The sequence below is a fragment of the Oncorhynchus gorbuscha genome, unplaced genomic scaffold, assembly GCF_021184085.1.
Source record: "Oncorhynchus gorbuscha isolate QuinsamMale2020 ecotype Even-year unplaced genomic scaffold, OgorEven_v1.0 Un_scaffold_849, whole genome shotgun sequence".
NCBI classification, from domain to species: Eukaryota; Metazoa; Chordata; class Actinopteri; order Salmoniformes; family Salmonidae; genus Oncorhynchus; species Oncorhynchus gorbuscha.
In genome coordinates this window covers 198,366-210,358 of record NW_025745839.1, presented here as the reverse complement: position 1 = coordinate 210,358, position 11,993 = coordinate 198,366, and the positions used below count along the sequence as shown (strand labels likewise).

Genomic DNA, 11,993 nt, shown 5'->3' with positions numbered 1-11,993 from the left:
ATAGAGTCTATGGTGAGACACTGAAGGAGAAGAGATGAATAGAGTCTATGGTGAGACACTGAAGAGAGAAGAGATGAATAGAGTCTATGGTGAGACACTAAAGGAGAGAAGAGATGAATAGAGTCTATGGTGAGACACTGAAGGAGAAGAGATGAATAGAGTCTATGGTGAGACACTGAAGGAGAAGAGATGAATAGAGTCTATGGTGAGACACTGAAGGAGAAGAGATGAATAGAGTCTATGGTGAGACAAGGAGAGAGTCTATGGTGAGACACTGAAGGAGAGATGAATAGAGTCTATGGTGAGACACTGAAGGAGAAGAGATGAATAGAGTCTATGGTGAGACACTGAAGGAGAAGAGATGAATAGAGTCTATGGTGAGACAGAGGAGAAGAGATGAATAGAGTCTATGGTGAGACACTGAAGGAGAAGAGATGAATAGAGTCTATGGTGAGACACTGAGACAATAGAAGGAGGAGAAGAGATGAATAGAGTCTATGGTGAGACAGTCTGGTGAGGAAGGAGAAGAGATGAATAGAGTCTATGGTGAGACACTGAAGGAGAAGAGATGAATAGAGTCTATGGTGAGACACTGAAGGAGAAGAGATGAATAGAGTCTATGGTGAGACACTGAAGAGAGAAGAGATGAATAGAGTCTATGGTGAGACACTGAGGAGAAGAGATGAATAGAGTCTATGGTGAGACACTGAAGAGATGAATAGAGTCTAGAGATGAATAGATGAATAGAGTCTATGGTGAGACACTGAAGGAGAAGAGATGAATAGAGTCTATGGTGAGACATAAGAGTCTATGGTGAGACACTGAAGGAGAAGAGATGAATAGAGTCTATGGTGAGACACTGAAGGAGAAGAGATGAATAGAGTCTATGGTGAGACACTAGAATGGTGAGACACTAAAGGAGAGAAGAGATGAATAGAGTCTATGGTGAGACACTGAAGAGAAGGAGTGAGAGATGAATAGAGTCTATGGTGAGACACTGAAGGAGAAGAGATGAATAGAGTCTATGGTGAGACTGAAGGAGAAGAGATGAATAGAGTCTATGGTGAGACACTGAAGGAGAAGAGATGAATAGAGTCTATGGTGAGACACTGAAGGAGAAGAGATGAATAGAGTCTATGGTGAGAGAGAAGAGATGAATAGAGTCTATGGTGAGACACTAAAGGAGAAGAAGAGATGAATAGAGTCTATGGTGAGACACTGAAGGAGAGGAGAGGAGAGAGTCTATGGTGAGACACTGAAGGAGAAGAGATGAATAGAGTCTGAGACACTGAAGGAGAAGAGATGAATGAGAGAGAGAAGGAGAGGATGAATAGATGAATGGTGAGACACTGAAGGAGAGATGAATAGAGTCTATGTTGAATAGAGGAGTTGAATAGAGGAGAGAGAGAGAAGAGATGAATAGAGTCTATGTTGAGAGGAGAGAGGAGATGGTGAGACACTGAAAGAGAGAAGAGATGAATAGAGTCTATGTTGAGAGGAAGGAGAGATGAATAGAGTCTATGTTGAGACAGAAGAGAGAAGAGATGAATAGAGTCTATGTTGAGAGGAGAAGGAGAGGAGATGAATAGAGTCTATGTTGAGAGGAGGAGAGGAGATGAATAGAGTCTATGTTGAGAGGAGAAGGAGAAAAGAGATGAATAGAGTCTATGTTGAGAGGAGAAGGAGAGGAGAATAGATTAATAGAGTCTATGTTGAGAGGAGAAGGAGAGGAGAATAGATGACACAAACAAGGTCTCACTTGAAGGAGAAGAGATGAATAGAGTCTATGGTGAGACACTAAAGGAGAGAAGAGATGAATAGAGTATATGTTGAGAGGAGAAGGAGAGGAGAATAGATGAATAGAGTCTATGTTGAGAGGAGAAGGAGAGGAGAAGAGATGAATAGAGTCTATGTTGAGAGGAGAAGGAGAGAAGATAGATGAATAGAGTCTATGTTGAGAGGAGGAGGAGAGGAGAATAGATGAATAGAGTCCAGTGGTGGAGCAAGTCACAGACAGTCAGTCTATGTTGAGAGGAGAAGGAGAGGAGAATAGATTAATAGAGTCTATGTTGAGAGGAGAAGGAGAGGAGAATAGATTAATAGAGTCTGTGTTCTCTGTCTGCTGAATGGAGCAACACAGCAAGGCTGTGTTCTCTCCACCCCTGAGACATCAACACACACACACACACACACACACACACACACACACACACACACACACACACACACACACACACACACACACACACACACACACACACACACACACACACACACACACACACACACACACACACACACACACACACACTTTGCAAGCCCCTCCTTTCTTTCCCTCTGTCACTAGCTCTGTCTGCGTCACTCTTTCCTCACTTACGAGCTGTGTTCTCTGATTTTGGCAATTCAATTTCAATTCAAGGGCTTTATTGGCAGGGGAAGCATATGTTAACATTGCCAAAGCAAGTGAAATAGATAATAAACAAAAGCTAAATAAACAATACAAATTTACAGTGAACAAGTTCAAAAAGAATAAAGACATTTCAAATGTCCTTTCAAATCAAATCAAAATGTATTTGTCACATACACATGGTTAGCAGATGTTAATGCGAATGTATCGAAATGCTTGTGCTTCTAGTTCCAACCATGCAGTAATATCTAACAAGAAATCGGACAATTTCACAACAACTACCTTATGCACACAAGTGTAAAGTAATGAATAAGAATATGTACAGTGCCTTGCGAAAGTATTCCGCCCCCTTGAACTTTGCGACCTTTTGCCACATTTCAGGCTTCAAACATAAAGATATAAAACTGTATTTTTTTGTGAAGAATCAACAACAAGTGGGACACAATCATGAAGTGGTACGACATTTATTGGATATTTCAAACTTTTTTAACAAATCAAAAACTGAAAAATTGGGCGTGCAAAATTATTCAGCCCCTTTAAGTTAATACTTTGTAGCGCCACCTTTTGCAGCGATTACGGCTGTAAGTCGCTTGGGATATGTCTCTATCAGTTTTGACATCGGGTAGTGTAGGTGTCCTGGAGGGCAGGTAGTTTGCCCCCGGTGATGCGTTGTGCAGACCTCACTACTCTCTGGAGAGCCTTACGGTTGTGGGGGGAGCAGTTGCAGTACCAGGCGGGGATACCCGACAGGATGCTCTCGATTGTGCATCTGTAAAAGTTTGTGAGTGTTTTTTATCAGCCTCCTGAGGTTGAAGAGGCGCTGCTGTGCTGGTTTTCTTTTTGGAGTCCGTGATTGACTGTAGACCCTGCCACATACCTCTCTTGTCTGAGCCGTTGAATTGCGACTCTACTTTGTCTCTATGCTGACGCTTAGCTTGTTTGATTGCCTTGCGGAGGGAATAGCTACACTGTTTTAATTCGGTCATGTTTCCGGTCGCTTTGCCCTGATAACAGCCGTGGTTCGCACTTTCAGTTTTACGTGAATGCTGCCATCAATCCATGGTTTCTGGTTAGGGAAGGTTTTAATAGTCACTGTGGGTACAACATCACCGATGCACTTGCTAATAAACTCGCTCATCGAATCAACGTATACATCAATGTAGTTGTCCGACGATATGTGGAACATATCCCAGTCCATGTGATTGAAGCAATCTTGAAGCGTGGAATCCGATTGGTCGGACCAGCGTTGAACAGACCTGAGCACGGGCGTTTCCTGTTTTAGTTTCTGTCTATAGGTTGGGAGCAACAAGATGGAGTCGTGGTCAGATTTTCCGGAAGGAGGGCGGGGGAGGGCTTTGTATGCGTCACGGAAGTTAGAACAACAATGATCCAGGATTTTGCCAGCCTGGGTCGCGCATTCGATATGCTGATACAATTTAGGGAGCCTTGTTTTCAGATTAGCCTTGTTAAAATCCCCAGCTACAGTAAATGCAGCCTCAGGATATGTGGTCTCCAGTTTACATAGAGTCCAATGAAGTTCTTTCAGGGCCGTCGATGGGTCTACTTAGGGGGGGAGATACACGACTGTGATTATAATCGAAGAGAATGCTCTTGGTAAATAATGCGGCCATTTGACTGTAAGGAATTCTAGGTCACGTGAACAAAATGACTTGTTATGATCACACCACGTCTCGTTAATCATAAGGCATAACACCCCCGCCCTTCTGCTCTGTATGCATTATTCGGTGTTAACTGTGGCGCTCATGTTTAGACCGAGGTATGTATAGTTTTTTTTGTATGTTCTAGGGCAATGGTGTGTAGATGGAATTTGTATTCGTGGTCCTGGCAACTGGACGTCTTTTGTACCACTATTATTTTTGTCTTACTGAGATTTACTGCCAGGGCCCAGGTCTGACAGAATCTGTACAGAAGCACCCGATCATCTGCAAATAGTAGACATTTGACTTCAGATTCTAGTAGGGTGAGGCCGGGTGCTGCAGACTGTTCTAGTGCCCTCGCCAATGTGTTGATATGTGTTGAAGAGGGTGGGGCTTAAGCTGCATCCCTGTCTCACCCCCTGGCCATGTGGAAAGAAATGTGCGTTTTTTTGCCAATTTTAACCGCACACTTGTTGTTTGTGTACATGATTGTATAATGATGTATGTTTTTCCCACAACACCACTTTCCATCAATTTGATGGGGTATTGTGTGTAGACCAGCGACCTAAAAAATCTCAATTTAATCCATTTAAAATTCAGGCTCTAAAAAGTCAAGGGGTGTGAGTACTTTCTGAAGGAACTGTGTATATATACTGAACAAAACTATAAACGCAATACGCAACAATTTCAAAGATTTTACTGAGTTACAGTTCATATGAGGAAATCAATCAATTGAAGTAAATTCATTAGGCAATAATATATGGATTTCACATGACTGGGAATACAGATATACATCTGTTGGTCACAGATACCTTGAAAAAATTGGCCTCACAATGGGCCTCAGGATCCCAAACCATACCTGCCTGTACCATAACCCCACCACCACCATGGGGCACTCTGTTCACAACATCAGCAAACTACTCACTGACAGGTCTGCTGGTTTGAGGTCGGTTGGATGTACTGACAGATTCTCTAAAACTATGTTGGAGGCAGTTTATGGTAGAGAAATTCACATAAAATAATCTGGTAACAGTTCTGGTGGACATTCCTGCAGCCAATTGTACGCTGTGGCATTTTGTTGTGTGACAAAACTGCACATTTTAGAGTGTCCTTTTATTGCCCCCCGCACAAGGTGCACCTGTGTGATGATCATGCTGTTAATCAGTTTCTTGATATGCCACACCTGTCAGGTGGATGGATTATCTTGGCAGAGGAGAAATGCTCACTAGCAGGAATGTAAACAAATGTGCTTTATGTGCGTATGGGAACAACACTTTACATGTTGCGTTTATATTTTTGTTCAGTGTATATCTCTCTGTCTCTCTTCCAGTTTGTCGCTCCCATCCCCGTTTATGGTGTAATGCTTTAGTTCCACTGTGTTTTCTCTGTCACAGTAGCTGCAGCTTCTCTGCCCTTCCATGGTCCTCTGTGTGCCAGCAGGGCCGTGTAGGGCTGGAGGTGCTAAGCACACCTGCCTGAGATGTGCTCCACCGATACACAGAGGAGGGGTGGGGAGTGGAGACACACACACACACACACACACACACACACACACACACACACACACACACACACACACACACACACACACACACACACACACACACACACACACACACACACACACACACACACACACACACACACACACACACACACACACACACACACCACCCCAGGGCGATCAGCAAGAGCACAAGAATCCAATTTTCAATTTAAAGTGGAGTGAGAAATATACCTGGCCCCTAGGGCCTCTAGCCAGCACTATCTCTGACTCCAATACAGTGGAGGGGGGATGGAGTGAGGGTATGGGGGATTGGCAGTGACAATGTGTGTGAGAGAGGGCGAGATACAGAGTCAAAGGCAGAGATAGAAAGAGAGAGAATGTGAGTGAGTGCGTAAGAGAAAGAGAGAGAGAGAGAGAGAGAGATGAATAGAGTGAGTCAATTAGTGAAAAAGAGCAAGTGAGTTAGAGAGAGAGAGAGAGAGAGAGAGAGAGAGAGAGAGAGAGAGAGAGAGAGAGAGAGAGAGAGAGAGAGAGAGAGAGAGAGAGAGAGAGAGAGAGAGAGACTATGTGTGGGCTATCACGATACCCACATCCGCCCTAAGTTCTTCTGAGTTTTCTTCCTCCATCTCTCCCTGTCCTGTCTCCCTGTTCTGTCTCCCTGTCCTGTCTCCCTGTCCTGTCTTCCTGTCCTGTCTCCCTGTCATGTCTCCCTGTCCTGTCTCCCTGTCCTGTCTCCCTGTCCTGTCTCCCTGTCCTGTCTCCCTGTCATGTCTCCCTGTCCTGTCTCCCTGTCCTGTCTCCCTGTCCTCTCCCTGTGTCCATCAGTGCCCTGGCAGTAATCATGGTCTTTGTACTCCCAGAGGAGTCTGGTTTCTGGAAGGAAAACGAGGCCAGGGGTTTTGGTTGGTAATGGATCTGAGGGGGCCTGGCAGCATGCCTATCCCCAGGAACCCTATCTGAGTCTGGGAGTGGCGGTAAGGCCCCTAAGTGCATTGGCCCAGGCGTCTCATCCCTACTCAACCCACCAGCCAAACACAGACCACCTGTCTGTTCATGAGTCACATTTGATCAATACCACTCGACAGCATTATTGTAGAAAACATTTCAGAAAACTTCAAACTGATGTAAATTGCTTTGTATTGCACTTACATGTTGTGCAGGACACACCAGCCACAGTGAGGGTCTCCTGAGCCCAGACACTCGCTGCAGGTGGAGTACTGGCCACAGGCTTCCACGGGTACCCTCGTCATCTACACAGAGAGAGAGATACACACAGAGTTATAGCCTGGTTACAGACAGAGAAACAAGGTAGGAGTGAAGGAGAGGAAGTGAGAAAGAGAGGAGGAGAGAAGGAGGGGAGTATGAGTGAAGATATGGGTGTTGGGTTATTTCATGAATATCAGATATCAATATCAGCTCACACACAGACACCCTTCACTCCTCTTCAGTCAATACATATAGGACTCATCTCTGGTTCATAGTTAATCACTATGATTTATAACCATGCCAATGCTGACTGGCATTGACTGGCACTGACAGGCATTGGTATTGAGTGCCAGTGCTCTGGGGCAGGGCTGAAACAGACGGGAGAGTTCCACTCTGTGCAGAGGGCAGTGCCTCCTTGTCTCCATGGTAACAACACCGAGCGCTCCCAGTGTCAACTGCATTTGATTAATGAGCCGTCATTTGAGGATGACCGCTGTCACTCAAATTGGTCGTGGGTGACAGCAGGGAGGGGGGAAGGGGCAGAGAGAGAGGAGATCATCACAGGGACGTCATGTCCCATCACTATGGGTTTATAGAGAAGGCACTGCTGTTCATGATATTGGTGTGTGTTTGTCCGTGTTGTTCGTGTGTGTGTGTGTGTGTGTGTGTGTGTGTGTGTGTGTGTGTGTGTGTGTGTGTGTGTGTGTGTGTGTGTGTGTGTGTGTGTGTGTGTGTGTGTGTGTGTGTGTGTGTGTGTGTGTGTGTGTGTGTGTGTGTGTGTGTGTGTGTGTGTGTGTGTGTGTGTGTGTGCGCGTGTGTGTGCGTGTGTGTGTGTGTGTGCATAAACTATACTAACCCCCCCTTCCCACTCCAAAAAAGGAAATGACTCTTTCCTGTGCAGTGGAGCATCTCAATATCTAGAAAAGTTCAGTCATGCTTTGGTGACACCTTCCACTCATCATCATCAGACATTTACAGCTTTGCTGGAAGTTAACAGTTTTCTGTGGATGCATCCAACATTTCTGCCTAAAGAATCCACCAAAATACTTGCAGATGAGAAACTATGCAATTACCTGGGAAAGGTTTTTGAGGAAAAATGGAAGTAGCTCGCCCATACTAAAACTCACAGGGCAACAACTGCACTGACATTTAGTAAGTGTGAAGCTTGATGCTATTCATAACGTAGTAAAACGTATCAGAGAACATTATCTCTGATTTTACCCTCGGGGGAGATCAAAGTGGCTTAAAACGTGACACTTTTCCCATATTTTTGAATGGATATGTTCTATTGTGGAGGAGAGGAGAGAGTGCAGGTTGTAAGAGCAGTCATTTCCTCCAGACAGACTAGGAGAACCCATCTCTCTTCTCCAGACAGACTAGGAGAACCCATCTCTCCTCTCCAGACAGACTAGGAGAACCCATCTCTCTTCTCCAGACAGACTAGGAGAACCCATCTCTCTTCTCCAGACAGACTAGGAGAACCCATCTCTCTTCTCCAGACAGACTAGGGAGAACCCATCTCTCTTCTCCAGACAGACTAGGAGAACCCATCTCTCTTCTCCAGACAGACTAGGGAGAACCCATCTCTCTTCTCCAGACAGACTAGGAGAACCCATCTCTCTTCTCCAGACAGACTAGGAGAACCCATCTCTCTTCTCCAGACAGACTAGGGAGAACCCATCTCTCCTCTCCAGACAGACTAGGAGAACCCATCTCTCCTCTCCAGACAGACTAGGAGAACCCATCTCTCCTCTCCAGACAGACTAGGAGAACCCATCTCTCCTCTCCAGACAGACTAGGAGAACCCATCTCTCTTCTCCAGACAGACTAGGAGAACCCATATCTCTTCTCCAGACAGACGAGGAGAACCCATCTCTCTTCTCCAGACAGACTAGGAGAACCCATCTCTCCTCTCCAGACAGACTAGGGAGAACCCATCTCTCCTCTCCAGACAGACTAGGAGAACCCATCTCTCTTCTCCAGACAGACTAGGAGAACCCATCTCTCTTCTCCAGACAGACTAGGAGAACCCATCTCTCCTCTCCAGACAGACTAGGGAGAACCCATCTCTCCTCTCCAGACAGACTAGGGAGAACCCATCTCTCTTCTCCAGACAGACTAGGAGAACCCATCTCTCCTCTCCAGACAGACTAGGAGAACCCATATCTCTTCTCCAGACAGACGAGGAGAACCCATCTCTCCTCTCCAGACAGACTATGGAGAACCCATCTCTCTTCTCCAGACAGACTAGGAGAACCCATCTCTCCTCTCCAGACAGACTAGGAGAACCCATCTCTCTTCTCCAGACAGACTAGGGAGAACCCATCTCTCCTCTCCAGACAGACGAGGAGAACCCATCTCTCCTCTCCAGACAGACTAGGAGAACCCATCTCTCCTCTCCAGACAGACTAGGAGAACCCATCTCGCTTCTCCAGACAGACTAGGAGAACCCATCTCGCTTCTCCAGACAGACTAGGAGAACCCATCTCTCCTCTCCAGACATACTAGGAGAACCCATCTCTCTTCTCCAGACAGACTAGGGAGAACCCATCTCTCCTCTCCAGACAGACTAGGGAGAACCCATCTCTCCTCTCCAGACAGACTAGGGAGAACCCATCTCTCCTCTCCAGACAGACTAGGAGAACCCATCTCTCTTCTCCAGACAGACGAGGAGAACCCATCTCTCCTCTCCAGACAGACTAGGGAGAACCCATCTCTCCTCTCCAGACAGACTAGGGAGAACCCATCTCTCTTCTCCAGACAGACGAGGAGAACCCATCTCTCCTCTCCAGACAGACTAGGGAGAACCCATCTCTCCTCTCCAGACAGACTAGGGAGAACCCATCTCTCTTCTCCAGACAGACTAGGAGAACCCATCTCTCCTCTCCAGACAGACTAGGGAGAACCCATCTCTCCTCTCCAGACAGACTAGGAGAACCCATCTCTCCTCCCCAGACAGACTAGGGAGAACCCATCTCTCTTCTCCAGACAGACTAGGAGAACCCATCTCTCCTCCCCAGACAGACTAGGAGAACCCATCTCTCTTCTCCAGACAGACTAGGGAGAACCCATCTCTCCTCTCCAGACAGACTAGGGAGAACCCATCTCTCCTCTCCAGACAGACTAGGGAGAACCCATCTCTCTTCTCCAGACAGACTAGGGAGAACCCCGTCCCAAATGACATCCTAGTCCTGTTATTTATAGACAGACAGAGAGGAGTGTAGTTATGATCTCCACCCTCCTGTTATTTATAGACAGACAGAGAGGAGTGTAGTTATGATCTCCACCCTCCTGTTATTTATAGACAGACAGAGAGGAGTGTAGTTATGATCTCCACCCTCCTGTTATTTATAGACAGACAGAGAGGAGTGTAGTTATGATCTCCACCCTCCTGTTATTTATAGACAGACAGAGAGGAGTGTAGTTATGATCTCCACCCTCCTGTTATTTATAGACAGACAGAGAGGAGTGTAGTTATGATCTCCACCCTCCTGTTATTTATAGACAGACAGAGAGGAGTGTAGTTATGATCTCCACCCTCCTGTTATACTATCCATGTGGGGACCAAACAATTGATTCCCATTCAGAATTCTATTTTCCTTAACCCCTAAGGCTAAACCTAAACATAACCCTTAACCAAACCCTAACCACAAACCCTAATTGCAAACCCATAACCCTAACTCCTAACCCGAAACATAAGCCCTAACCCAAACCCTAAATCTAACCCCTAATTGTAATCTTAACCCTAAAATGTCCCCACTTGTCCGAATTGTCCTTATATTACTTCTGGTCCCCACAAGGATAGTAAAACCCAACACACACACGCAACACACACGCACGCACACACACACACACACACACACACACACACACACACACACACACACACACACACACACACACACACACACACACACACACACACACACACACACACACACACACACACACACACACACACACACACACACACCACGTGTGAGGTTGTGTTTCTAATTTATTATTTAGCTACTGTAGGAGGCAGGATTCCTCTTGGCTGTGTCTCTGATCTCCACCCTCCTCCATTAATTCAGGCAAGAGGCTAGAGCCAGCCAGCATCCCCTATTTATAGGGCCAGACACTGAGAGACAGGGAGACACACACACAGGCAGATAACGAGAGAGAGAGACAGAGAGAGCGAGAGAAAGAGAGAGAGACAGAGCGAGAGAGAGAGAGACAGGGAGAGAGAGAGAGAGAGAGAGAGAGAGAGAGAGAGAGAGAGAGAGAGAGAGAGAGAGAGAGAGAGAGAGAGAGAGAGACAGAGAGACAGAGAGACAGAGAGACAGAGACAGAGAGACAGAGAGACAGAGAGACAGAGAGACAGAGAGACAGAGAGACAGAGAGACAGAGAGAGAGAGAGAGAGAGAGAGAGAGAGAGAGAGAGAGAGAGAGAGAGAGAGAGAGAGAGAGAGAGAGAGAGAGAGAGAGAGAGAGAGAGAGAGAGAGAGAGAGAGAGAGAGAGAGAGAGAGAGAGAGAGAGAGAGAGAGAGAGAGAGAGAAGAGAGAGAGAGAGAAAGAGAGAGACAGAGACAGACAGAGACAGACAGAGAGACAGAGAGAGGAGGAGGAGAAAAGAGGGCTATTTCACAGCCTCTCCATATCTCCCTGCCAGCCTCTGACGATCTACATGTGTGAAAGAGATCTGAACCAAGTGGTATCTGTGTGTGTGTGTGTGTGTGTGTGTGTGTGTGTGTGTGTGTGTGTGTGTGTGTGTGTGTGTGTGTGTGTGTGTGTGTGTGTGTGTGTGTGTGTGTGTGTGTGTGTGTGTGTGTGTGTGTGTGTGTGTGTGTGTGTGTGTGTGTGTGTGTGTGTGTGTGTGTGTGTGTGTGTGTGTGTGTGTGTGTGTGTGCGTATGTGGCGTATGTGGTTCACTGTGTGTGAACGCATGTGTGTGTGAGAGATGTGCTGACAGAATCATGCTGCACCAGGGAGATTGCAGCAGCCCCCTCAAATACACACACACACACACACATACACGCAAACACACACATACACACAAACACACACACACACAAATATGTGATCTGATACATTCTGTGATAGACCACGTGTGGGAGACAAACAACGTGTTTTCACACTGTTCTTATCCTGCTGAGCAAAGCTATTACAAGATGGGAGAATTGTAATGGCAGCCTATCGCTCCAGACAAGTTCCCTGCAACAATATATCAAGGTGC

General features: G+C 46.2%; 1 protein-coding gene across 1 annotated transcript in view; it reads right to left on the bottom strand.

Moving 5' to 3' along the window:
- LOC124020538 (plexin-A4-like) overlaps positions 1–11,993 on the bottom strand; it is a gene marked incomplete at its 3' end in the record, with an annotated part of 200,237 nt that overhangs the window by 65,500 nt on the left and 122,744 nt on the right. The window contains exon 3 of the mRNA XM_046335776.1: positions 6,722–6,822. Within this exon, the coding sequence (XP_046191732.1) occupies positions 6,722–6,822 (101 nt within the window). The remainder of the gene's footprint in view (positions 1–6,721; positions 6,823–11,993) is intronic.